The 26,075-nt window shown below is 44.6% G+C and overlaps 1 protein-coding gene and 3 long non-coding RNA genes across 23 annotated transcripts in view; 3 read left to right on the top strand and 1 right to left on the bottom strand.

Moving 5' to 3' along the window:
- Positions 1-3,033: 3,033 nt before the first annotated feature.
- Positions 3,034-4,079, bottom strand: LOC144390426 (uncharacterized). Its single transcript, XR_013454464.1, has 2 exons — positions 3,974-4,079; positions 3,034-3,865 (listed from the first exon to the last, which is right to left on the bottom strand). It is a non-coding gene; the product is annotated as an uncharacterized LOC144390426 (long non-coding RNA).
- A 943-nt stretch (positions 4,080-5,022) lies between these two features.
- On the top strand, positions 5,023-8,179 carry LOC144390425 (uncharacterized). The gene is made up of 2 exons (XR_013454463.1): positions 5,023-7,343; positions 7,427-8,179. It is a non-coding gene; the product is annotated as an uncharacterized LOC144390425 (long non-coding RNA).
- Positions 8,180-8,606: 427 nt separating this feature from the next.
- Positions 8,607-26,075, top strand: part of LOC120811373 (NLR family CARD domain-containing protein 3-like) — a 126,429-nt gene continuing 108,960 nt past the window's right edge. For 5 of the 20 annotated variants that reach the window (XM_078096845.1, XM_078096853.1, XM_078096844.1 and 2 more), the window contains exons 1-7: positions 13,321-16,689; positions 16,778-16,885; positions 18,210-18,288; positions 18,443-18,653; positions 18,802-20,605; positions 20,697-20,870; positions 21,235-21,408. In XM_078096845.1, the coding sequence (XP_077952971.1) occupies positions 16,601-16,689; positions 16,778-16,885; positions 18,210-18,288; positions 18,443-18,653; positions 18,802-20,605; positions 20,697-20,870; positions 21,235-21,408 (2,639 nt within the window). In that variant the 5' untranslated portion in view covers positions 13,321-16,600. Of the gene's footprint in view, positions 8,699-13,319; positions 16,690-16,777; positions 16,886-18,209; positions 18,289-18,442; positions 18,654-18,801; positions 20,606-20,696; positions 20,871-21,234; positions 21,409-26,075 lie in introns of those variants that run through there. The other 15 variants (XM_078096855.1, XM_078096856.1, XM_078096852.1 and 12 more) reach the window with 11 other exon arrangements.
- LOC144390424 (uncharacterized) lies at positions 21,459-23,483 on the top strand. Its single transcript, XR_013454462.1, has 3 exons — positions 21,459-23,126; positions 23,247-23,293; positions 23,438-23,483. It is a non-coding gene; the product is annotated as an uncharacterized LOC144390424 (long non-coding RNA).

The raw sequence follows: 26,075 nt of genomic DNA, 5'->3' as shown, positions 1-26,075 counted from the left end.
TGGTAAGTCATCAATGAGGTGGCCGATAGTTGGCTGTGCACCCCTTCCAGAGCATCTCTTGTCATATCGGTGAGCCGCTGGATATTGAAATGTACATAATTTAGTCGATCCACATTTTTGTTTACAGTTATAAAAAGGGAACAATGATTCCCATCCGGCCGCTATCTGATCCGTTAACTTGTATTGATCAGGTACCCCTCTCGGCACACTATCACACAGTGCGTGGTTACTTCTGCAACTTTGTATGGACCTTCCTAGCGGGGATCAGTCCAACTGAATCTGGCTACTTTACGTAGTACCCAGTCATCCACCTCCACTGGTGCACACTCTCATTCTTCTTCAGAAAGGATCTCTGTCACCTGTTGAGAGATACTCATCACAGTATTATTACACATTCTCATATAGTCAGATATTTCCACATGTTGGTACTGCAATGGGCTGACAGTGGTAGGCAAAGTGGTTGTTAACGGACAAGGCATCTTTCTTCCCGTTGATACCTCATGGGGGCTTATCCCTAACTTAGAGTTAGGACATGATCTTATCCCATACAGCACTATCGGCAGGGCTGCCACCCACGTCAGCTTCGTTTCAGCACAGACTTTAGCCAAACCTTCCTTTATGGTTCTGTTAGCTCTCTCAACTAGCCCTTGAGACTGAGGATGATAAACTGCCCCAAATTTATGCTTGATCCCAAACGTTTTCTCTATTTCTTGTAGTTCAGCGTTCGAGAAGTGTGAACCATTATCCGATCGTATGACTTCTGGAATACCAAATCTGGGTATTAGTTCTCTGGTCAGCCATTTTACTACGTCTGCTGCTCTTTCTGATTTTGTGGGGATCGCCTCCACCCACCTAGAAAAAGGATCAACGCATACCAACAAATACCTCTTGCCCTCAACTCGATTCTTCATTTCCATGTCTGTGAAGTCAATTACCACCTCTTTCCATGTTGCCATAGGGGCAGGGAAAGTCCAGCCTTCAGTGTTAATCTCCACTTTTATTGCTCTTCAGCCCAAAAGCAAAGCAGAGGGTGGGAGACATGTCTGTAACTTGCAGATACAACTCAGCTCATGCTCAGTTTGATCCAATCCATTCATTCATTACTGATAGATCACCAACCTCTCATGGTTAGCGTATCCAAATGTAAGGATGTACTACTTGTTGAACATTACAGGATGACCGTCTGTAACAAGTTTCCATATTTTGTGTACTGGTGCTATAAATGTTCCTTTGATCAGACATTTGCTTCCATCATCAAGATACTGTACCAAGTGTATCGTGCACTATACACTCAATAGCAGCACTCAACAATTTACCGCCCATCTCTGAATTTAGGAGAAAACTCAAAAAACTACAAACATTAATCCAAAAAATGGACAATATATACAACAACTCTCCTAATTCCTTATCACCTTCATTCCTCATTTAAATCTTACACAACCTTATCTCTTAATTTTCAATGACTGATTGTCTTGCCGTGGAAAGTGTGAACGCGTTTGACTGTAAGAACGCAACTATTCCATGCGATGTGTGCACAACAGTCTGGTGTTCCATTGTTATATGGGCCGTTTTAATCAACGCTCTTCCAATATCAGCTATGTTTCTGACACACGAGGGATGCCCTATTTCCACGTTATCCAGCTTGCCACTATAGTACATCAAAACCTTACGATCTATGTTACCCTCCCCCTTTTGAAACAGAACGGAATTCACAAATCCGTTCTTTTCATCAACATCCAGATGGAAGGGTTTCGAGTAGTCAGGGGGGCGCAACGTGGCTGCGCTGGCCATGGCCTGCTTGGTGGCAATAAATGCAGTCTCCGCCTCCCGGGTCCACACCAAAGGCTCTGAGTAGTTTTTATAGCCTGCACCCAATATTAGCGCCCTCAAAGGAGCAACCTGCACCGAGAAATCAGGTATATTATTCTAGCTCCATGTTACAAGTCCTAAGAATTTCATCATTTCTCTAACCGTCGTGGGCCGAGAATGTTGCAAAATGGACGACTTCTGTGTGTCAGTCATAGCTTGCCCTGCTGGTGACACAATTCTCCCCAGAAAATTCACCTTCTGTCTCCCAATCTGCAATTTCGATTTAGACACTTTGAAGCCGTTTCCCTGTAACCACTGCAGAACCGTTCTGGTAGCGGACATAATCGTTCCTGAACTAGTCCCAGCTAGCAGAATGTCGTCCACATATTGTAGTAAAACAACTCCTTCTGGTAGTTCCAACTCGGCCAAAATGGTCTCCAGAACATGGTTAAAAATCGATGGTGAGTCCACATAACCCTGTGGTAACCGCGTATATGTATATTGGCGCCCCTTATACGTAAACGCAAACATTTGTCTCGAGCGCACAGCTAGAGGGACACAGAAAAAAGCATTCGCCAGGTCAATGCAGGTGAACCATCTTTTATCAGGGCCTATTGCATTTAACATTGTATAAGGATTTGGGGTGTCATAGTGAGTTGGTACTACAACTTTGTTGACGAGCCTCAAATCATGCACCATTCTATAGTCAGGCTTTCCGGGTTTAGGGACCGGGTTAATCGGGGTATTCCAGGGGGACCCCGTCCTCTCCAATACACCTGCCTGCAGCAACACTTCAATTGTTTTTTCTATCCCTGCGATTTGTTCCTCCCTTAAGGGGTACTGAGGACGGTAAATTGGGACCGTTCCGGTTTTTACAGTTTTTTTCGATTGCTAAACGTCAGTGGGCACAACTGGAGTCACATGTGCAAAACTCTAACTACAGTCTGCACTACCAACAGTCACCTGAGCTAAACAGTTCACGTCACGTGCAAAACTCATTCCAAGCAACACAACTCTTAACACACGGCTCAAAACAGGCTCAGTGCAGCAAACACTGTGCACAAGCCTCACTGACAGAACACACACTGTCACTCAGAACACACTGAGAGTAAAAACACTAGCATCAAACACCAATACAGAAAATACTAAATTTTCATCTTTACAGTTTGAACAATTTCAGTGACTTCATAGAAAGTAATATTTTCTTCAATGAAAAGATTGACATTCTTTCACATGATTTATTTTATTTACATTTTTAGAACATAACAATTCTTTAAGGTAAATGAAAATTAGCAGTTTGCTTCAATAGTCTGTACTGTAATTTACAGAATTACAGTAATGAGAAAAAAAAGGTAGAAACTAAAAGTACATACTTTAATTCTAACAAATAATTGAGGGGCTAATCCTGCCTCTCTCTAGCATCAGGCCACAGGTTTTCGTCAACATCACATCTAATGTTCTCTCTTGCCATGCACCTGGGGAAGAACCTTCTGGAGTGCCTTATCCATCCCTGGCAGTCCTCTGGACTTGTGGCCTCACATCCGGCACGCATGGCTTCCAAAAGAGACATTTGGTCATGTGGGTGGTGATCAAACACTTTCCACCTCCAGGCAGAGAAAAACTCCTCTATTGGGTTGAGGAAGGGTGAATATGCAGGCAGGTACACAACTATAAATCTGCAATGTGCTGCAAACCAATCTGTGACAGCTGCAGAGTGGTGAAAAGCAACGTTATCGCAAACTATGACAAAAACTTGGGGGTTTCTTACTGGCTCCCCCTGTTCTGCTGGCACTAGCTGAGCATAGAGCTGTTCTAGGAAAGCTATAAGCCTTTCTGTGTTGTATGAGCCAATGAGTGGTGTGTTGAGAAGCAAACCATCATTGGCCATTGCAGCACACATGGTTATATTTCCCCCCCTTTGGCCTGGAACCTCCACAGTGGCCCTTTGACCTATAACATTCCTTCCTCTGCGCCGTGTTTTGGCAAGGTTAAATCCAGCTTCATCGATAAATACAAATGAATGTGGTGTTTCCAGTGCTTCCACCTCCATTACTCTCTGAAAAACAGTAAGTGCACAGTTTACGTAACTGTAGTAATGCTAGTGGTTTTTTTACTGTAAATATTTTTACAGTAATAGCTGTGTATGTAACCTCAGACGTCTTACCTGGACATATTGGTATCTTTGCTCTTTTACCCGTTCACTGTTCCTCTCGAACGGTACAGTGTATAACTGTTTCATTGTAACTTGGTGTTTCTGTAGGACTCTAGCAATAGTTGTTGTGCTGACAGAATTAACATTTTCAAATATATCATTATCAGCCAGCACTCTATCTTGAATCTCCCGCAGTTTTATTGCATTGTTGACAACAACCATGTCAACAATAGCATTTTCCTGCGCATCTGAAAATATTTTTGCTCTTCCTCCTGTTGGGGGCAGCCTTTGGGTCCTGTTGTAAAAATATATTTTACAGTCAAACTTACTGTAATATATATTTGTGTAAATATTCCATAATTGCAATACAAAATAAATTCCTGTAATGTTTTCATTTACTATAAGGATGTAACTCTCACCTGTTTGTATGATGGAAAATTCGCATTACAGATGCCACTGTGGATCTTTGCAGATTGGGTTACACCCTCAACCCTGCCTCTCTCAATGAGAGACCATGGTTCACGACATGGTCTATAAGTGTAGCCCTTATTTCATCTGAAATAACAGCTCTTTGTCTTCTTTGTCTCCCTCCACAAACCCGCCCTCTCCCTGCCACCCTTCTCCCTCCACGAACCCGTCTTCCTTGTTCCATTTCCAAAATTAGTCTTTCTGAGCTTTACCTGTGTGTATATATATATATTTTGTGTGTGTTCACTAACAAGTCTAAAACAAGACACCTGCTTAGCCTTTCAGCTGAAATTGCAATCAGCAGTGTTTGAAAGGCACAAGGCTGAAATCTATTCCGTTTTGAATGTGTGGTTCACAGTTTTGACAGCAGTGTGTTAGCATTTGAACAAAGTGCTGTAAATCCACAGTGTTGTGCAGGTTGTGGTTAAAGTCATGGGATAAGTGTGTAGAGTTTTGAAAACTGTGTTCAAGCAATGAAAAATGAACTAGAGTTTGGTCCACATGAGCTGCTGCTGTGCAGACTGTAGTTAGAGTTTTGCACATGTAGTTCCAGTTGTGCTCACTGTCGTTTAGCAATCGAAAAAAACTTTAACAGTAAAACGCAATAGAACGTTTGTACGATAGAAATCCGTCTGTGACGCAACAATATCTATAATATAGCAGAGTAACATTAGAAGAATGAATATGAAACGTCATCGTGTGTTAACAACAGTAGTTGACTACACGCATTTAACAGAGCCGAGACACATTTACATTCATCCATGTACACAGATACTCATTCATCTGTGCGCTGTTTGATGCAATATAGGAATCAGTATCAGGAAACATTTAATGCCAAAATATGTCAAACATACAAGGAATTTGTCTCGGCGGTTGGTGCGTGACAGCAGACAGTGTGACAATAGACAACAAGACAGCAGTGCACACGTAATGAAATGAAATGAAGAACTGACGCAATGGGTTAGTATAATAAGGCTACGGGTTCGTGTCAAACGAGAGGATAAAGTTAGTTAAACATTTATACTGCAGGTACGGCATCATAACACAGGGATGGTTACGCACGTACAGAGGACTGTTTACCCTCACGGGACAGAACGTCCGTCCCGAGGCCGGCGCCCCTGATCTCAGACTGCCAGCTGAGGGTAGCAAACACCTTGTGTAGTCCAGCCTTATTGATCTCATGACACACGCTATTTGCAGTTTTTCCAACATTTCCCTCCTGTTTATTGTAGGATATTAGAAACAAATTGACGATCCAGTTCATAAAATTAATAAAAATGCATATAGTGTACACCAGAATACAGCCATGATTCTGAAACTGTGTAATCAATAAAGTAATGACAATATTGTAAAACCACTGTAATTCAGCAGCTGTAATAGAATAATACCCATGCAGTTATGATTGTATTTGATGTAATGTAATCAACTGGAATGCATGCATGTAATACTTGAACAACAACTGATATTGACTAAGGGTCATTCAAAATCCCAGTTACATTGAACTCACCAGAAGACCACTCCCAGAGGTGTGGACACTGACTTTCACACCTTTAAGCATTGTTATAAATACCAGTAGGAACCATTGTTCTCGAGTTCGCTGGTGGAGGTGACAGACGGGCACTAGGGATGGTCAAAGGACTGACCTGGGGCCTGTTGGTTGCTGAGACCAGCGGCTCCTCAGCTGAGATGTTCTTTTTACCACAACGCCATCTCCTTTATTAAATACATTTGATTTAACCTTTTGATCAGCGATGACCTCTGTCCGTCCGGTGTTTCTTCATTTTTGAACATAACATTATACAAAGTATAACTAATTGAAAGAAAAAGGAAAAAATATGGTAGTTAACGTTATCAAATGATTAAACACAAAGAAAAGAAAGATTTGTTTAACAGATCATCAAAAGTTCATAAAGGATTAAACTGTGATTCTAAAATGATTGTTCTTTTTATTATTTATCAACGGGTTAACATATTTCATTATTATTTTTTTGTAAATCATCAAAGTCAATCAAAGTTTAAAAAAAAAAAGTGTATTATTTGTATTAGCACGGCAGCTCTTCCCCCCTTTGAGCGACATGTCGCTCATGTTAGAAAAAGGGCGACAAAAGGCAAATCAATCATACAAATAAAACCCCAAAAAGAAGGTAAAAGGAGAGGAGGAAAAAAAATGGTTGTCTTCAGGCTCAGGTACTTTGCACCGTAGAGGCCCCCCCAGCCTGAGGTTACAGCACCTGTGGCAGGAGGCAGGGGGGGATCTTGTTTTTTTTCCCTCATCGAAAGAATCCAAGTCATCAAACATTGTTCTTAATTTGGTCCATTAGGGCGACTCAATGCAGCATCTATCCACTTCCTTAGCAACCCTCTCACACAGGGAATAGGAAAACAGCCGCCAACTCCGAAGAGAGCGATCGCCAGAAAGATGGAAGTAAACATTGAGATTGCCAAATCTTTCCACTTGCCAAACCAATTTTCCAGCATTTTACTGAACGGGTTCTGGATTCCAGCGTTTTCTGCTGATTCCTCAGAGAGTGAAGTGAGCCCCTTTAGCCCCTTGGTCACTGACCCGTCTGGGACAGTGTTGTTGGGGATGAAAGTACAGCACGTTGATCCAAACATTTTACAGACTCTCCCCTTTTTCTGCCACTAACATGTAAAGTGTAATTCGATTTTGCCTCACCATTAGACTAGCTTTGTGTAGCTGCCCGTGCAACCCATCTATCGCTCTGGTTGATGAATCGTTATAATAGATGTAGTTTATCCAGTCGACATTTTTGTTTATCGTTACTCACCAGAAGAACATTGACTCAAACCCTGCAGATATTGGATGTCTGGCCTTGTATTCGTCTGGTAGGCCCCCGAGGGACCCCGATGGTATCAATTTAAAATGGATGGATTAAAGCTACCGGCTGGTGAGGTTAGTGACCTCTTTGACCCGTGACGCAGTTGGTTAAATTCATTTGGTCCGCTGAGTACATTGTCTGAATGGGTGCCATCTAGGTGGCGCCATTGTTTGCCAATTTCTGCAGTGCGGAGCCACCTCCGACCTCCTGCTGGGACACCCCTAATTCCCTTCGTGCGCTTTTGTCCCTCTAACCGGGTTCTTCACTGGTTCCAGCTAAATGACCCTATTGTGCTCACCTCCCCTGGTTCGTCCAGCCACGCCTCGAGGGCCAGGTGTCCGCAACCTGATGGTGATCAGTGGCAGTACCCCCTGCAAATGCTTGGCTCCCCTTCTTGCAGTGTGTGAGGTGGATCCAGGATGGTCTCTCTGCTTCTTTACTGTGTGCTCGGTTCATGTCAGGCTCTCTGTGGCCTTCATGGCCTGATAACCCTGCTTCGGCGGAGGAAAAACATAATTTTGTTAAACAAAATGAACAAATGGTTTAAGCTTGGTAAACCATTGGTTCCATCATCTAATTGTTCAAAAGTTTGAGCCCTCTAATGCTACTTAGTTTGTGACTTAAGCATACTGGAGCTACATTGTGTCCAATTAATTTCCGTCTTAGCCATTATTTTATTTTTGTTCCATCAGTCCTGCTGACTGCAGATAATAAGAGATGTGAAGAGATATTTCACATTCTTCTCAAAAGTAGGAATCGGATACGTTGTAACTTTTGTTGACACAGTGTATACTGTTCAAAACAAAACATTCTCTTCGGTATCTCAACCCTCAGCCTGCTTTCTTCTGTTGAGGCTTTTTGCCTTTGTTAAAACATCCCTTGCTTTTGTGGAAAACATTTAAATTAAAAATTAATTTGGAAAACATTTCTATGATTGTCAGACAATATTCCTTTTCTTTACATTGATTTAGTTCAATAAAGTCCATACTGATGTTTTCTCGTAATTTAAAACCTGGATTTGTGTTGTGTTGTTTTTAGTCATTTGTACAGTTAAACGCTGCACAGCCTTTCCATCCCTCCTGTTCAGCATGTGTTAATTTAACACATAGCTCAAAATGGCCTAATCTCTATATAAGGTCTTTACCTTCCACATTATCTCAGTTGTGTTTTTTTGCCAAAATGTTTTCTCTTAGGAAAGTTGATCAGGTGGTTTCCTGTTGAACCATTCACCACCAATTGTGTGCTGTGTATTAAAACAGGTCTTTTGTTTTTTTTTGGTATTTGATTTTATTTAGTTGTTGTAATACCAATTATCTATGTTTTTGTTTTTTTTATAGATCTGGTGGTTGACGTCATCAAATTTCCTCTACAATCCGCTTGTTTGTGTAAAGCAGCAATTCCCAAAGTGTGGGCCGCGAAGATACTGCAGGTGGGCAGCGAGAGGTCATTTACAATAAATAAATAAAGTTTTTTAATTTTCAATTTTTAAAAGTTTGAAATTAATATAAAAATATTCATGATGCGGCACATTAGTTATGTGAAACATTAGTTGATGAAGCACAAACAATTTAAATGGAGAGATTAATAAAACAATAAGGCTGTCCGCCTGTCGTTGTTCAACAAACGGGGCGCCCTCTTGTGGTATTAAAGTTAATATGCCGCATTTTCCGCACTCCAAGGCGCACTTAAAAGGCTTTAATTTTCTCAAAACGACAGTGCCTTATAATCCGGAGCGCCTTATATATATGGATCAATTGGTTAATCGGTTGATCCATACTGGTTGTACACGGCGCTCAAGGTGCTCTGCCAAACATGCCAAAGCTCGTCTACGACGCTCGTCGCGATAAGTTCACGTTTCGCAAGCGAGCAAATACCTCGCGGAGACGGACTTTTGCTCGCGGATGTTTGATTTTGGTTAAATTCTTAAGGTCATTTAATCATGATGTTTCATCAGAGTTGTGATTAAAGGTTTGGGTGGGCCGCGCTATTCTCGAGTTTGGGAACCGCTGGTGTAAAGGTTTCGTTTTAAATCTTTACATCCCAGCAATTATGAGCTTATTCTCAATGGACAATCCTTACGCCCTTGTATTTAAGTAAAGTGCATCATCCAATTATATCCCAGATAAATATTTGCAATCCGGATTCATTTCACTTAACGCTGTGTGTGTTCTTGAGGTTGCTTGAGTTACTCCAAATGAGGAGAAATAATCTTTTGGGCTGCCTTGTTGGCCTCCACTGTCTCCCCCCGCACTCATACAGCATCTCCCCCACATCTGCCCATTGTTCAGTGACACGTTAGTTTCTCAAACCCTTTGTTGTTTCAACAAAGACTTGTTTAGTCTTCTCTCGTCTTTGTGTTAAAGAATGCCTGTGCATCTCTTATCTCGGACCTTAAGTTCTCTCACACAGATTGAGGAGTTACTTCATACTTCAATTTCCTTTAGCTCTTGTGTAACTGATTTATTACCTCTATAGTTAAAACCAAAATTGTAGTAACAGCTTGTTGAGTTAAACTCTCTCACATCAGTCACTCATGCTTCATTCCAATAAGCTTCCATTCATTTTGACGAAACCTGTTAACAAAACCATTCTTTGATAATACCAATCGTTCTCTCTCTCGTTTGTAAACCTGTTTTTGGATCTATGATCATTAATTGCACCAACAGATATTCTTTGTGCTGGTGTTCGTTTGTAGTCTCACCCTAATAGTGACGTTTTATCAATTAATAAACACATTTATTAACTCATTTTCTTTTTTCGTTCATCTTGAGGTTAAAATAACAGTTATGCGTGCTTCTAGAATCACACAAAAAAATGATCTCACATCCTCTTCCATTAAAGTTAATTTATTACTTGTTACTTCTCTCCTGTTTCCCCATCAGCCTATGGCTGTGTGTTTGTGTTTGTGTTTGTTTGCATATGACCTGTTGAAAAGGGATCCACCATCAACCGCTTGTCCTCCTCCCTCTCTCCTCCATCCAAACACCATCCCGTCTTTTGAAGGCCTCCTCCCTGCTCCACTCATTTTGTCCTCCCACAGCCTCTGGTCCACAGGCCTCCGCGTCTCTATTTGTCTCAGGAATACACATAAGAACAAACAGGGTTCAGATACTTTAACATCATAATCATCATATTAAGAATTTTTCTCTGCTCCGCAGCACTGTTGCTGCTGGTATAAACACATTAGTTTTGGGATTGAGGTTCAGAGACTCTCAGGAATAATGTACTGGTATTCGTTGCTTACCAGTCCCTCGGTCCGATCTGGTGGCCTGTAGCTGGATGCAGAAGTTCGAATGGCTGAGGTTCTACTTTTAGCCTTACGGACACGGAACTCTGAAACAACCAATCTCACTTTTAGCCTTTAGGGACACGGAACCCTGAAACAACCGATCTCACTTTTAGCCTTACTGACACGGAACCCTGAATCAGGAATCAGGAAACATTTATTACCAAAATATGTCAAACATACAAGGAATTTGTCTTGGCGGTTGGTGACAATAGACAACAAGACAGCAGTGCACAAGTAATAAAATAAAGTAAAATGAAATGCTAATGCAATGGGTTAGTAGAATAAGGCTATGGGTTAGTATAAAACAAGGGAATAAAGTTAGTTAAACATTTTAAATATTAAAAAAGTTTAAAAAAAAGTGCACTAGCGAACAAGTAACGAAGTGACGACAAAGTGATAAATTACAGTTAAAGTGACATGTGCAGTATGAAGGGGAGTGGCCGGTGGAATGTCAGAGTCAGTCAGTGGGGGACCGGCTCTGTTGATGAGCCCGACTGCCGACGGGAAGAAACTGTTCGTGTGGCGGGAGGTCTTAGTCCTGATGGACCTCAGCCTCCTGCCAGATGGAAGGGGCACAAACAGTTTTTGTCCGGGGTGAGAGGGGTCGGCCACGATCTTTTTAGCTCGCTTCAGAGACCTGGAAGCGAACAAGTCCTGCACGGACGGCAGATTGCAGCCAATCACCCTCTCTGCAGAGCGGATGACATGCTGCAGCCTGCCCTTGTCCTTGGCTGTGGCTGCAGCGTACCAGATGGTGATGGAGGAGCAGAGGATGGACTCGATGATGGCCGTGTAGAAGTGGATCATCATCGTCTTTGGCAGGTTGAATTTCTTCAGCTGCCTCAGGAAGAACAACCTCTGCTGAGCCTTCTTGGTGATGGAGCTGATGTTCAGCTCCCACTTGAGGTCCTGGGTGATGATGGAGCCCGGGAAATCCACAATAGTGACGGGGGGGTCACACAGGGTGATGGGGGAGGGTGGGGCTCTGTTCCGCCGGAAATCCACAACCATCTCCACTGTCTTTAGAGCGTTGAGCTCCAGGTTGTTCTGGCTGCACCACGACACTAGATGGTCAGACTCCCACCTGTAGGCGGACTCATCCCCACCAGAGATCAGTCCAATGAGGGTGGTGTCATCCGCAAACTTCAGGAGCTTGACGGACTGGTGACTGGAGGTGCAGCTGTTGGTGTACAGGGAGAAGAGCAGAGGGGAAAGAACGCAGCCTTGGGGGGAACCGGTGCTGATGGTCCGAGAGGCTGAGACATGTTTCCCCAGCTTCACGTGCTGTTTCCTGTCAGACAGGAAGTCTGTCATCCGCTTGCAGGTGGAGTCGGGCACGTGCACCTGGGAGAGTTTGTCCTGCAGCAGAGACGGGATGATGGTGTTGAACAGGATCCTGGCGTAGGTTCCTGCGGAGTCCAGATCAAGCTCCTCTTTTGTGGAACCAGGTTCCACTTTCAGTCCGGTGGGCAGATTCGGTCAGCTCTTTTAAAGTAAAACTTAAAACGTTCCTCTTTGATTCTGCCTATAGTTAGGGCTGGCTCAGGTTAGTCCGGACCAGCCCTTAGTTAAGCTGCTATAGGCTTAGAATGCCGGGGGAATTCTTAGGACACACCAAGCTCCTCTCTTACGCTCTCGTTCTACCATAATTCAAGTTTTATTAATGCACATGACTAATCAGCTTCTAACTCAGCTTCTTTCCGGGAGTTTTTTTTTTTTTTTTTTTGTGCTTTCGCCCCTATCAGGTCTCCGTAGATCGTGGTTCCTTCGGGACCCTGGTCCTGACACCTACCGTGGCCATGCTGACGCCATCATCATCATCATTATTTTAGATATTAATCATATTACTTTTCTCATAAACCGACATTACCCTCTCCTAAAATCTCTGTGCTCTCCCTCCCCACAGGATTCTGTGGATGGTGGTTCTATCTGATGGTGGTTGCCCCTGCAGTGGTCCTGCTGTGCGCCTGGCTTACTACTCACAATTACATGAATCATTTCTGTCATAGGAATTGCATTTATTATACATTGTTCATTCTGTACACATGGCATCCATTGTAGTCTGTCCATCCCGGGAGTGGGATCCCTCCTCTGACGTTCTCCCTAAGGTTTCTTCCCTTTTTTCCCTCTTGTAAGGGTTTTTTCATTTTTTGGGGAGTTTTTCCTGTGCCGATGGTGGGTTTCGGGGCAGAGGATGTTGTATGTGTACAGACTGTAAAGCCCTCTGAGGCAAATTTGTAATTTGCGATTCTGGGCTATACAAAATAAAATGACTTGACTTGACTAGATGCTGGAGGATGTAGTGGAGGGCCATGTTGACAGCATCGTCCACAGACCGGTTGGCTCCGTAGGCGAACTGCAGGGGGTCCAGGAGAGGGTCGGTGAGGGACTTCAGGTCGGTCAGGACTAGCCGTCCAAAAGACTTCATGACTACAGAGGTCAGGGCGACGGGCCTGTAGTCATTGAGTCCTGTGATCCTGGGCTTCTTGGGAACAGGGATGATGGTGGAGGCCTTGAAGCAGGCTGGTACGTGGCATGTCTCCAGGGAGCTGTCGAAGATGTCAATGAACACCGGAGACAGCTGGTCTGAGGGGTGTGTGAGGGGAGACGGAGTCCGGACCGGCTGCCTTTCAGGGATTTTGTCTTTTAAAGAGCCGGTTAACGTCTCTCTCCAGAATAGAGAGGGTCATTGCTGGTGGGGGAGGGGAAGGTGATATGGATGAAGAGGCGTGAGCACCTGATGGGCTGGGGGAGGGAGGGGTGTGGGACTGCAGCAGGTTGGTGGAGCTGTGGGGGATGGAATTAGTACATTGTCTTTCGAATCTACAGTAGAACTCATTCAGCTCGTCTGCCAGGCGGAGGTCATTCATGGAGTGGGGGGTTTTTGGCTTGTAGTTAGTGAGGTGTTTGAGGCCTCTCCAAACCGAAGCAGAGTTACTTGCTGAGAACTGTTGTTGGAGTTTCTCCAGTACAGTCGTTTAGCATCTCTCACCGCCTTGCTAAACTTGTATTTTGCCTCTGTGTACAAGTCTTTGTCCCCGCTTCTAAATGCCTGATCCTTCTGCAGGCGTAGTGTTCTGAGTTCCGCTGTGAACCAGGGTTTGTCGTTGTTGTAACTCACCCTGGTGCATGATGGTACACGGCTGTCCTCACAGAAGCCGATGTAGGAAGTTACAGCCTCTGTGAACTCATCCAGACTGTCAGTAGCAGTCCTGAAAACATCCCAGTCTGTGCAGTCAAAGCACGCCCGAAGATCCTCCAGCGCCTCACTGGTCCACCTCTTGAATTCCCTCACCACAGGTTTGCAGAGCTTTAGTTTCTGCCTCCGGGAATCCGGGAATCGCAGCAGCAAACGTAATTAAGAACAAAAACAACAAAAAACGAAGCGCACTGAAGCACCGTGGCGGCCATCAACGGCGCCATCTTGGATCAACCGATCTCACTTTTAGCCTTAGGGACAAGGAACCCTGAAACAACCGATCTCACTTTTAGCCTTAGGGACACGGAACTCTGAAACAACAGATCTCACTTTTAGCCTTACTAACACAGGACCCTGAAACAACCAATCTCACTTTTAGCCTTACTGACACGGAACCCTGAAACAGCCGATCTCACTTTTAGCCTTAGGGACACAGAACCCCGAAACAACCGATCTCACTTTTAGCCTTACTGACAATGGAACTCCGAAACAACCAATTTCTGTTTTTAGTACTTACGGTTTCACACTGTTTTCAGAAACAACCCGATTCCTGTTTTTAGACCTGTCAAGGTTATCAGAAACAACCCCAGTCTCCAGGCCCCCGCACCTATTGCCGGGCTAAAGATTCCAAGAAAACCCCCCGAAGATTGCACCCCAGTATCTTGTCCTGCGGCAACTCACGCCAGGTTATGGGCAACTCCAATAATACCCATAGAACATTTCCCTGAACCCCCTGTATAGACAAAACGACTACTCCTCCCGAATGCCCAAAGAGAGTCCTAAAGAAAACCTTCCCCCAAACACCAGACACTGAACTCCGAAATCAAAAGAGTTTCCTCTTAAAAAACCTCCTCCCGAAACCCAGAGACTGCCATGAAAGCTTTCTTACCTGTATTGAAGAAAAAACACTGTTCGCTAGTTAATGGATCTCGTCACTCCCATCCACCTCAAGTAGAACCTGGCCTCTCAACTATCCAAACCAATCTTGTAACGGACTTGGGGCGGAGGACTTATTGGAAAGGAGTCCCAAACTCCCCCGTACGGTTTCAGGTCCAAACTTTGAGAGGAAAAAAGAGATGTTGAGATCCGGCTCGAAGGACCAAATATGTCAGAAAAATTCTCACTCGACACCGGCGTAAAATCATCGAAACAGGTTATTTAGTGTTTGCAAACAGGAGACAGAGTTGACACACATACAAGTCATGCGCCAAGCCTGCTCAAAGGTTTTCATCTTTGGAGCAGGAATATATACTGCAGGTATGGCATCAAAACGTAGGGATGGTTACGCACGTACGGAGGACGGATTGTTTACCCTCATGGGACAGAACGTCCGTCCCGAGGCCAGCGCCCCTAATCTCGGCAGACAAGATGTCTGCCAGCTGAGGGTAGCAAAAGCCTTGTGTAGTCTAGCCTTATTGATCTCATGACACACATTATTTGATCCGATCCCCTTCCAGGTAGTGAGTGCTTGTGCTTCTATGAAAGCAGAATCATTCACCTCCTTTAGCTTCAAGGTAACAAGTCAAATCCACCTCTATGAGGACAAGAATTTCAAGAGGGTCTGACACCCCCTGCTCTTCAACACCTGCAGAACTTATTTAGCTTTCAAGTCTATGAAAGATTAAAAAACCACAAACCTGCCAAGAGAAGGAAGTCCAACCAAACTAACATGCAGGACCAGGAGAAAATGAATGAGGGGAAGATGGACGGAGCCAAATAGAGGACAAGAGGACAATGAGCCTAAACTACAGATACAAATACAGCCTTGGCTACAATGGAATAGTTCACATTAGGGATGCACCGATCCACATTTTTTCACTTCCGATCCGATCCCGATACCTAAATTTGGATATCGGCCGATACAGATAATATTCCAATACCAGAGCTGTGTTTGAAAAACAGGAAATCCTGTTAACAGAAAAAATTCTGAAAACCAATTTGAAACTAAGGGTTTCAGATTGATTGTCATGTCAATATTTATTTTAATTTCATAAATGTCAAATACTTGAGTCTCAAAAATTTAGAAATATGAAAAGTGCAAGTGTGAACATCTTACACACATACACACTTGACACACAGTCTCACTCACTCGTTTACAAAAATAACAGCACAAATCAAGTAAACTGACTCTGATGAATCTGAATCTGAAGAACAGTGCAATAAAATAACTGTAAACATCTTACACACTTGACACAGTCTCACTCACTCATTCACACACGCAATCACACTTACTCTCTCACACACACACACACACACAATAAGTTTTAAAACAGTGTGCATCAGAACAGCAATTAAGATGACCTGAAATAAACTAAACACCAGAGTCTAACTATTCTTTAAAAGAAAACAAAAATTGAATGTCTCAAAGTTGACTCTGAGGAAGTGATGTTAGTGTTCAACAAATCTTACATCAGCAGGTTCTTCTTGAGAGCATTTCTGCTCTCTGCAGTTAGACGATTCCTTTTTTCATCCACGATATTGGCTGCCGTGCTAAACAGTCTAGCCTCAGCGCTAGCCTGCTAGTCTGCTAACTGGCTGCAAACTGTGGAATGGATTCCTGAACGGAGGCGCGGCTCAATGAGACACTAATGAGACACGCTCAGGAAACCCATTCCACAGTTTGCAGCCAGCTAGCACCATGCTACCCTACCCTGCTATACGCTGGATCACAGACGCATTTCTAGCCTACAAACTTTCCATTCCAGGACTTTTACTGTGAAAATGTGCACTTCTGGTTTAGCTGCTGCGCTTCTATTTGGCTTTATAGGAAAAGACAAAATTGGTGGTTTTTCAATAATGTGTGAGCTCTCCCAGCAGGTTGTTGTGAAGGTGTGGACTCTGCTATGAATCAGGCTGAGGACCCAGAGGAGGGAGTCCCTCCCTCTGAAGCCCCTCTGTGTGGGGAACATGACAGCCAAACCAAAGCTCAGAGGTGAGAGGACCATCTCCAACTGTCCTCCACTCTTCTCCATGTCCCAACGACTTTGACTCACTGACTCTGGTTCTACATATGTGACCAGGACCCATCAGAGACCTGGACCTGGACCCAGCTGTGTGTCCATGAAGAGTAACCGGTCTATGGATCCTCCTCTAAACTTCAAAGATGTTGGTCCCTCTATTGATGCAAGGTGAGGGTCTCAGGCTGATGATGAGGTGTTTCTATCAGACTCTCTGGTGGAGGTTCTGGGTTTCTTGCTCCAGGGCCCTTCAGCAGTGTTCAGTGAGGGAGGGAGAGCTCCATGGAGGACTTGGTGAGACCTGTTGGGACTAAACCAAACTGACTGGTGAAGAAAACAGTGAGCTGAAAGACTCAGTTGTTGATTCTCAGTGGGACCAGCAGGACCAGTAGTCCTAAACCACTACAGGGTCTCATGTGGTCCACATCCAGACCTCACATCATGGACCTTTACCTTGTTTGGGTCTCTGTGAGGATGGACACCATGTGAGCTGATGCTTCATGATTAGATGATGATGTGATGATGTCACACTTAAACACAGAATCTGTGTTTAAGTGTGAATCATTAACTGTAAACATCCTCAGATATAAACACAATGTGAGCTAGTTCCTCCACATCAGGATCAGCAGAGGTCACATCTGGAGACAGCTGCAGGTTTCTGGAGACAGATGACTGGGACTGAACATGTGATTAGAATAAACTCAGTGCCCTGTGGACCAGCTAACGTGGTCTCTGTACTCCATGCAGGGTGTACTGACAAAGTCTAGTACTGGTTGCTAATACGGTAGATAGATATAGACGTGCGCCCGGTGCGCTCGAACACAGCAAAATGGAGAGTTCTGTGATCGGTACAATTACCTTGCATGTTTATTTTACATCCACATATCATACAGCGGCAAAACTTTACCTCATAATACATTTACCCATAATAACCGCATTGCTCACCACAAAGGCGCACACCGTCACAGTCGAAAACTGTTTGCTTCCCAAATTAGCAACACCTGTGTCTGGGATTCCTGCAGGTTAAATGGCCTACCTGGGCTGATCCGAGGTCGGCTGAGCCCCAAAGGACATACAGCCCCCAAGTGGCACAGAGCAACATTAAATTAATTAATACCAAATTAATATGGCTCCTACACAGGGGTTTGGAGGAAGTATTGACTTTGTGAAAAGGTCCAAAGTCTAGTTTCAAAAGATCTAAGGAGGCTTCTAGAGGACAGGGGACGGACTAAAGAGGTTTGGAGTAGTTCCATAAGACTTTGTACCAGATGCAGAAGTCTGCACACGTTGTTTTTATGACCCACAGTAAGAACTAAAACCAGATGAAACTGATGACTAACTGTCACTCAACTAATAAACTGTCCGTCATCATCGACAGTCGTCATCTGGTTTTCATCATGATCAATCATGACAGAAGCCAATATCTTTAACTAATGTTGTATTGGTGTTGATGGTCCAAACACCATGTGAGCTGATGGTTCATGTTCCTCTACAGAGAGGACCAGGAGAGCTCAGAGGTTCCCACAGGTCCGTCTGCCCAGCAGCATCAAACATACCTGGACTCCATCTTCATGGTGTGTACATGTACAACTACTTTAACATGTCTCAGTTCACCATCATCTCCATGCTGCACTTTGTAGACCAGTGGATTGCCCGTCAGTCCAATATGGACCTGATGGTGGCTTCCATGGTTCTAGTTGGTGTCATTCATAGAATGTTCTGTTCCAGCTGCTGGAGGAGAACATCCTCACTTTTGTGAAGAATGAGCTGAAGAAGATCCAGAAGGTTGTGAGTTCAGATTACCCAGAATGCTTAGAAAAAGGGGATGAGGAGGAGCTGGATGAAGAGCAGAGGAGGACCAGAGAGGCATTTGTGAAGATCTCAGTGCACTTCCTGAGGAGAATGAAGCAGGAGGAGCTGGCTGAGCGTCTGCAGAGCAGTAAGAGGATTTCTCTACAGACTTGTCATGCTGATACATGAGACCTTCACTAATGTCTCAAGAGATGGACAGAATATATTCATAGTCATTCTCTGAGGAAAGCAATATATTCTTTGACTCATTGATCTTCTTTGTTGTCTTCATTCAGGACTTCTTCCTGCAGATTGTCAGCGTGAACTCAAATCCAACCTGAAGAAGAAGTTCCAGTGTGTTTTTGAGGGGATCGCCAAAGCAGGAAACCCAACCCTTCTGAATGAGATCTACACAGAGCTCTACATCACAGAGGGAGGGACTGCAGAGGTCAATGAAGAACATGAGGTCAGACAGATTGAAACAGCATCCAGGAAACTAGCCAGACCAGAAACAACCATCAGACAAGAAGACCTCTTCAAAGTCTCAGCTGGAGGAGAGGAACCAATCAGAACAGTGATGACTAAGGGAGTGGCTGGCATTGGGAAAACAGTCTTAACACAGAAGTTCACTCTGGACTGGGCTGAAGACAAAGACCACCAGGACATACAGTTCACATTTCCATTCACCTTCAGGGAGCTGAATGTGCTGAGAGAGAAGAAGTTCAGCTTGGTGGGACTTGTTCATTACTTCTTCAGTGAAACCAGAGCAGCAGGAATCTGCAGGTTTGAAGAGTTCCAGGTTGTGTTGATCTTTGACGGTCTGGATGAGTGTCGACTTCCTCTGGACTTCCACAACAATGAGATCCTGACTGATGTCACTGAGTCGGCCTCAGTGGATGTGCTCCTCACAAACCTCATCAGGGGGAAGCTGCTTCCCTCTGCTCGCCTCTGGATAACAACACGACCTGCAGCAGCCAATCAGATCCCTCCTGAGTGTGTTGGCATGGTGACAGAGGTCAGAGGGTTCTCTTACCCCCAGAAGGAGCAGTACTTCAGGAAGAGGTTCAGAGACAAGAAGCAGGCCAGAAGCATCATCTCTCACATCAAGACCTCACGAAGCCTCCACATCATGTGCCACATCCCAGTCTTCTGCTGGATCACTGCTACAGTTCTGGAGGAGGTGTTGAAGACCAGAGAGGGAGGAGAGCTGCCCAAGACCCTGACTGAGATGTACATCCACTTCCTGGTGGTTCAGTCCAAAGTGAAGAAGGTCAAGTACGATGGAGGAGCTGAGACGGATCCACACTGGAGTCCAGAGAGCAGGAAGATGATCGAGTCTCTGGGAAAACTGGCCTTTGATCAGCTGCAGAAAGGCAACCTGATCTTCTATGAATCAGACTTGACAGAGTGTGGCATCGATATCAGAGCAGCCTCAATGTACTCAGGAGTGTTCACTCAGATTTTTAGAGAAGAGAGAGGACTGTACCAGGACATGGTGTTCTGCTTCGTCCATCTGAGTGTTCAGGAGTTTCTGGCTGCTCTTCATGTCCATCTGACCTTCTTCAGCTCTGGTGTCAATCTGCTGTCAGAAGAACAAACAACCTCCCGGCGGTCTAAACGCTCTAAACCCAATCCTGAACCACAGCATCTCTACCAGAGTGCTGTGGACAAGGCCTTACAGAGTCCTAATGGACACCTGGACTTGTTCCTCCGCTTCCTCCTGGGTCTTTCCCTTGAGACCAATCAGACTCTCCTACGAGGTCTTCTGACACAGACAGGAAGTCGCTCACAGACCAATCAGGAGACAGTCCAGTACATCAAGGAGAAGATCAGTGAGAATGTGTCTCCAGAGAAAAGCATCAATCTGTTTCACTGTCTGAATGAACTGAATGATGCTTCTCTAGTGGAGGAGATCCAACGGTCACTTAGTTCAGGACGTCTCTCCATAGAGGAACTGTCTCCTGCTCAGTGGTCAGCTCTGGTCTTCATCTTACTGTCATCAGAAGAAGATCTGGAGGTGTTTGACCTGAAGAAATACTCTGCTTCAGAGGAGGCGCTTCTGAGGCTGCTGCCAGTGGTCAAAGCCTCCAACAAAGTTCTGTAAGTACAGAGAGAGTTAGATTCATACATCAGAACTTAAATCTGCTGCCATCTTTTATACTTTCTGCTTCTTCTTCATCCCTCTCTTCAGACTGAGTGTCTGTAACCTGTCAGAGAGAAGCTGTGACGCTCTGTCCTCAGTTCTCAGCTCCCAGTCCTCTAGTCTGAGAGAGCTGGATCTGAGTAACAACCACCTGCAGGATTCAGGAGTGAAGCTGCTGTCTGCTGGACTGGAGAGTCCACACTGTGAACTGGAGACTCTCAGGTCAGGATTCAATTAATGTCCACTTGGTGTCTTTATTTACAGCCATGGTACATTTCTGACCTTCATAAGATTCTTTCTGCTTGCATGATTTAAATCGAACATGTATTTTCCAAATATTTCCATAAAAATGTGTTTATTTTCAATATAATGTTCCAATGTAAATATTTGACATTATAGAGTTAGTAGTAATGTTATCAGATTATTGATGTACATTAGTGGGTGTTTAGTTGTGACTGGAAACCAGTCAGTAACCATGTTAAGGTGACCCCTCTGTACCTGATAGTATCTCAGTACTGCAGTGACCTTCCAGCCCTCACAGCTCCCTCAGATCATGTGACATGTGTCTTATTTTGTGTGTCTGCAGGCTGTCAGGCTGTCTGATCACAGAGGAAGGCTGTGCTTCTCTGGCCTCAGCTCTGAGCTCCAACCCCTCCCATCTGAGAGAGCTGGACCTGAGCTACAATCATCCAGGAGACTCAGGGGTGAAGCTGCTGTCTGCTGGACTGGATGATCCTCACTGGAGACTGGAGACTCTCAGGTATGAAGAGGCTGCAGCCACAGACCATCAGTCTGGTAGAGGAGGTAGAGCTGGAAAACTTTTCTCAGTCCCACTGTCAGCCTGGTTAATAAGACCCTGACACACCAAGCTGACCTCAAACTACCAGAGATTCATCAAACTGTTTGTGTCCCACATGAGACCATCAACACAGACAGAAGTAGTGAGGAACAGTAGCCAGGATGAGCCTAAACAGGGAGGAAGGTGATGAAAACCTTGTCTCTCTGGAGCTTTGTCTCCACGTTATAAGAGAGGACAGTGTCTCCTGACACGTTGACGGCATTATGGTGGGTTGATATGAGTCAAGTGGTCACGCTGCAGGTTTGTGGGCTCTTAACAACTCAAACAACACTTGGATGTTTAGATGCGGGTCCTCTGCCTCCAGTGTGTGTTTGTCCTTTAGTCCAGACATTATTATTAAGAGACAATCTGTTCAAAGCGTCTTGATGAATCATCACAGGAGGAACGTTTGGTGTTTTAAAGGAGTTCAGCTTCACCTGCTTTTGGTGCTTTGCACTGAGAGACGGTTCCCTGGATGGTAAGAGTGGACTTGTTGAAGCTACAGGTGACAGTCGTCCACAGACGTTCAGTGAAGAACCCACAGCTGATGGTGGACCTGGAATTAGTATCAACTATATCGTAGAAATGAACAGAACATACGATGGTGTGTGTGTGTGTGCGTGTGTGTGTGTGTTGAAGGTTCATAGCAAAACAATAGAAGTAACAGAACATAAACTCACTGGATATCAGTATACTCGTGTGTTCTTATTCATCACCACGTGAGTAGTTTCCAGACTTTACTTAAGTAGAATTGTTGGGTATCTATACTTTACTGTAGTATGTATTTTTCAGAGGACTTTTAACTTCTACTCCTTACATTTTCACGCAAATATCTGTCCTTTCTACTCCTTACATTTTAAAAATAGCCTCGTTACTTCCGGCTCGTCGTCGTTCAAAAACACACACGGCAAAAAACCTTTTCACACAGGGCCATGCAGGTTTAGGATTGTTTTCTCCCCTTAATGATGAAAACCTTTATTTAAAAACTGCATTTTGTGTTTACTTGTTTTATCTTTTTTTAATATTTAAATTTGTTTGATCTGAAACATGTAAGTGTGACAAACATGCAAAAAAATAAGGAATTAGGAAGGGGACAAACACTTGTGATCTGAAGGCAGCTTCGATCATATTGTAACGGACTGACATGTTCTGTGAGCGAGGTCACACATTAAGAGTTTGTCCTTAATGGACATTTTTTTCCCTTACATTACTTTTACTTTTACACTTTAAGTAGTTTTGTACTTTTACTGAAGTAAAAAGCTTGAGTCGATACTCTTTTTAAAGCCGAGTATCTATACTTGTACTTGAGTAATGAATGTGAAGACTTTTGACCTCTCTGGTAGTTTGTGCAGCAGCTCTTTTCTGCTACACGTCTGTTCTGCCCTCAGGGCGGGGGAAGTGGCGTCCCCTCCTGGCCCCTTCAACTTGTGTTGCTAGTTTGCATATATTTGTGACATGAAGTGGAAGTTTGCCGCATGTGGTAGTTTTAGGTAGATGGTCTCAGGAAAATCATCCGCTGCCGTCCTTCATGTGTTCAAAAGACAGGTCCATTTCTTATTTGTTATCCATTCATCTTCTTCATGAATATATTCCAGCACCTCGTCGCTGTGTGACGCCTGACTGACAGTCTGTGGTCGTCTGTAAGTAGTGGTAGAAGAAGAAGAGGTGGTCCATGTGGACATGAAGGACAAAGCTGTGTGTGTGAGAGTGATGTAATGTCCATGTCTCCATGCTGCTCTGACCCCCCCTCCTCCTTTCAGGGTGGAGCCTGATGGAGTCCGATGGTTGAGACCAGGTCTGAGGAAGTGTAAGTGTGCTTTGATTCATGAAGATTCCACCATCTTCACACTGTGACATCACTCATTCACCTCTGTGATGTCATCATCAAAGTGTCAGTAGATGAACACATGATTAATAACTGCAGCTGTATTGTGTCTTGTTCTCTCATCAGATTCCTGTGAACTCACAATCGACACAAACACAGTAAACAGACAACTGAAACTGAGTGACAACAACAGGAAGGTGACACGTGTGAAGGAGGAGTATCAGTCATATCCTGATCATCCAGACAGATTTGACTGCTGTCCTCAGCTGCTGTGTAGAACTGGTCTGACTGGTCGCTGTTACTGGGAGGTCAAGTGGAGCGGAAGAGTTAATGTATCAGTGAGTTACAGAGGAATCAGGAGGAAAGGAAACAGTGATGACTGTTTGTTTGGATACAATGATCAGTCCTGGAGTCTGAGCTCCTCTGATGGAGGTTACTCTCCAGTCAAGAGAGAAGAGAAGTACTGCGACAACGCGATCCTGTAGATACACGCTCTACAACATCAGGAGAATACGTCCCCTTCTCACTCAGAAGGCAGCGCAGGTACTGATTCAGGCTCTTGTCATCTCCCGCCTGGACTACTGCAACTCCCTCCTGGCAGGTCTCCCTGCCACCGCCATTCGACCTCTGCAGCTCATTCAGAATGCAGCAGCTCGACTGGTCTTCAACCTTCCGAAATTCTCCCACACTACTCCACTCCTCCGCTCTCTTCACTGGCTACCGGTGGCCGCCCGCATCCAGTTCAAAACACTGGTGCTCACGTACCATGCTGTGAATGGATCGGGTCCAGCTTACATCCAGGACATGGTCAAACCCTACATCCCAACCCGCACTCTCCGCTCTGCATCTGCAAAACTACTCGTCCCTCCCTCACTGAGAGCAAAACACTCGACTAGGTCTCGACTCTTCGCTGTCCTTGCGCCGAAATGGTGGAACGCGCTCTCTGAAGACATCAGGACCGCAGAGAGCCTTCACATCTTCCGCCGCAAACTAAAGACACACCTCTTCAGACTCTACCTCGACTAAAGACTAACAAATTGCAGCACTTAAATTGTACTTGTGACGTCACTCATCTATAGCAAATTGTAAATTCGCTTATTTGAGGAAATTGCACTTTCTTGTTTCTTGTTCTCCTGAGTTTGTACCCTATGGTTGAATGCACTTATTGTACGTCGCTTTGGATAAAAGCGTCAGCTAAATGACATGTAATGTAATGTAATGTTACTCTGTCTATAACAATGAGACAAGAACACGCATCACCTCCTCCTCCTCCTCCTCTGGTAGAGTAGCAGTGTATGTGGACTGTCCTGCTGGCTCTCTGTCCTTCTACAGAGTCTACTCTGACACACTGATCCACCTACACACCTTCAGCACCACAATCACTGAACCTCTTTATCCTGGGTTCTGGTCCGGTTCTGGTTCCTCATTGTCTCTGTGTCCTCTTCAGGAGGGAGAGTCTCCTCCTGGTGGAGAACCTTCCTCTCTGCTCACCACATAGTTCAGTCTGTACAGCTGATGGTGGTTCATGTGGGTGTAGATGCAGGTGGAGCAGGTGAGGGGTACCTGAGCTGGTCTGGACTCTGGGGGGTCCACAGCTCTCTGGGACTCAGATGGAAGTGTGAAAGAACTCAGCTTAATGCTGCTGTGCTCCTTCAATCAATAGATGATCATTTAGATGTTGGCTCCTAATTAGGCTTTAATCTTAATCTTTATGTGTTCAAGAAGACATTTTATAAGACTGTCTTTCATCTGTCCCCCCATACAAAACAAATGTGTCCTTATGTGTGTGTGCGCTTCTTCAGCAATAATAAAAACAAGGTGAATTTCACATAATCAGGTTTGTTTTGAACAAGAAGCTTTTTAATGGTTCAGCAAACCTCTCAAGGAAATATTGAATATCCGTTACTTTTATTCACTATAATGTCATTTACAACATTTACTCCATGTGTTACTTTAACAGAAATAGAATTGTTTGGCTCTAATGTTAATAAATTACTTTTATTGGAAACAACTGTACATTTTTAAACATGCCATAAAATAAACATGCCTTCAACACGCTGTATTATTTCTTTTGACATGAAATACTCTGATCCTTTTTAAAGATGCTGTACTATTGACTTTTGTACTATCCATCCATTTTCAACCGCTTATCCAGGGTCAGCTCCAGCAGGGGACCCCAAACTTCCCTTTCCCGGGCCACATCTACCAGCTCTGACTGGGGGATCCCAAGGCGTTCCCAGGCCAGTGCAGAGATATAATCTCTCCACCTAGTCCTGGGTCTTCCCCCGGGGCCTCTTCCCAGCTGGCCGTGCCTGGAACACCTCCCTAGGGAGGCGCCGAGGGGGCATCCTCACCAGATGCCCAAACCACCTCAACTGGCTCCTTTCGACGCATGGCTGAGCTTCTCCCCCTATCTCTAAGGGAGACGCGAGCCACTCTCCTGAGGAAACCCATTTCGGCCGCTTGTACCCGAGACCTAGTTCTTTCGGTCATGACCCATCCTTCATGACCAGACGTGAGGGTAGGAACGAAGATTGACCGGTAGATCGAGAGCTTTGCGTTCCGGCCTAGCTCTCTTTTCGTCACAACGGTGCGGTAAAGCGAGTGCAATACTGCCCCTTCTGCTCCGATTCTTCCCCTCACTCGTGAACAAGACCCCGAGGTACTTGGGGTGAACTTCTTCACTTGGGGTAAGGACACATTCCCTACCTGGAGTAGGCAATCCATCGGTTTCCTGCTGAGAACCATGGCCTCAGATTTAGAG

This window comes from Gasterosteus aculeatus, chromosome 21 (genome assembly GCF_964276395.1).
Source record: "Gasterosteus aculeatus chromosome 21, fGasAcu3.hap1.1, whole genome shotgun sequence".
NCBI lineage: Eukaryota > Metazoa > Chordata > Actinopteri > Perciformes > Gasterosteidae > Gasterosteus > Gasterosteus aculeatus.
The sequence above is the reverse complement of the archived record's forward strand: the minus strand, read 5'-3'. Positions and strand labels throughout refer to the sequence as shown.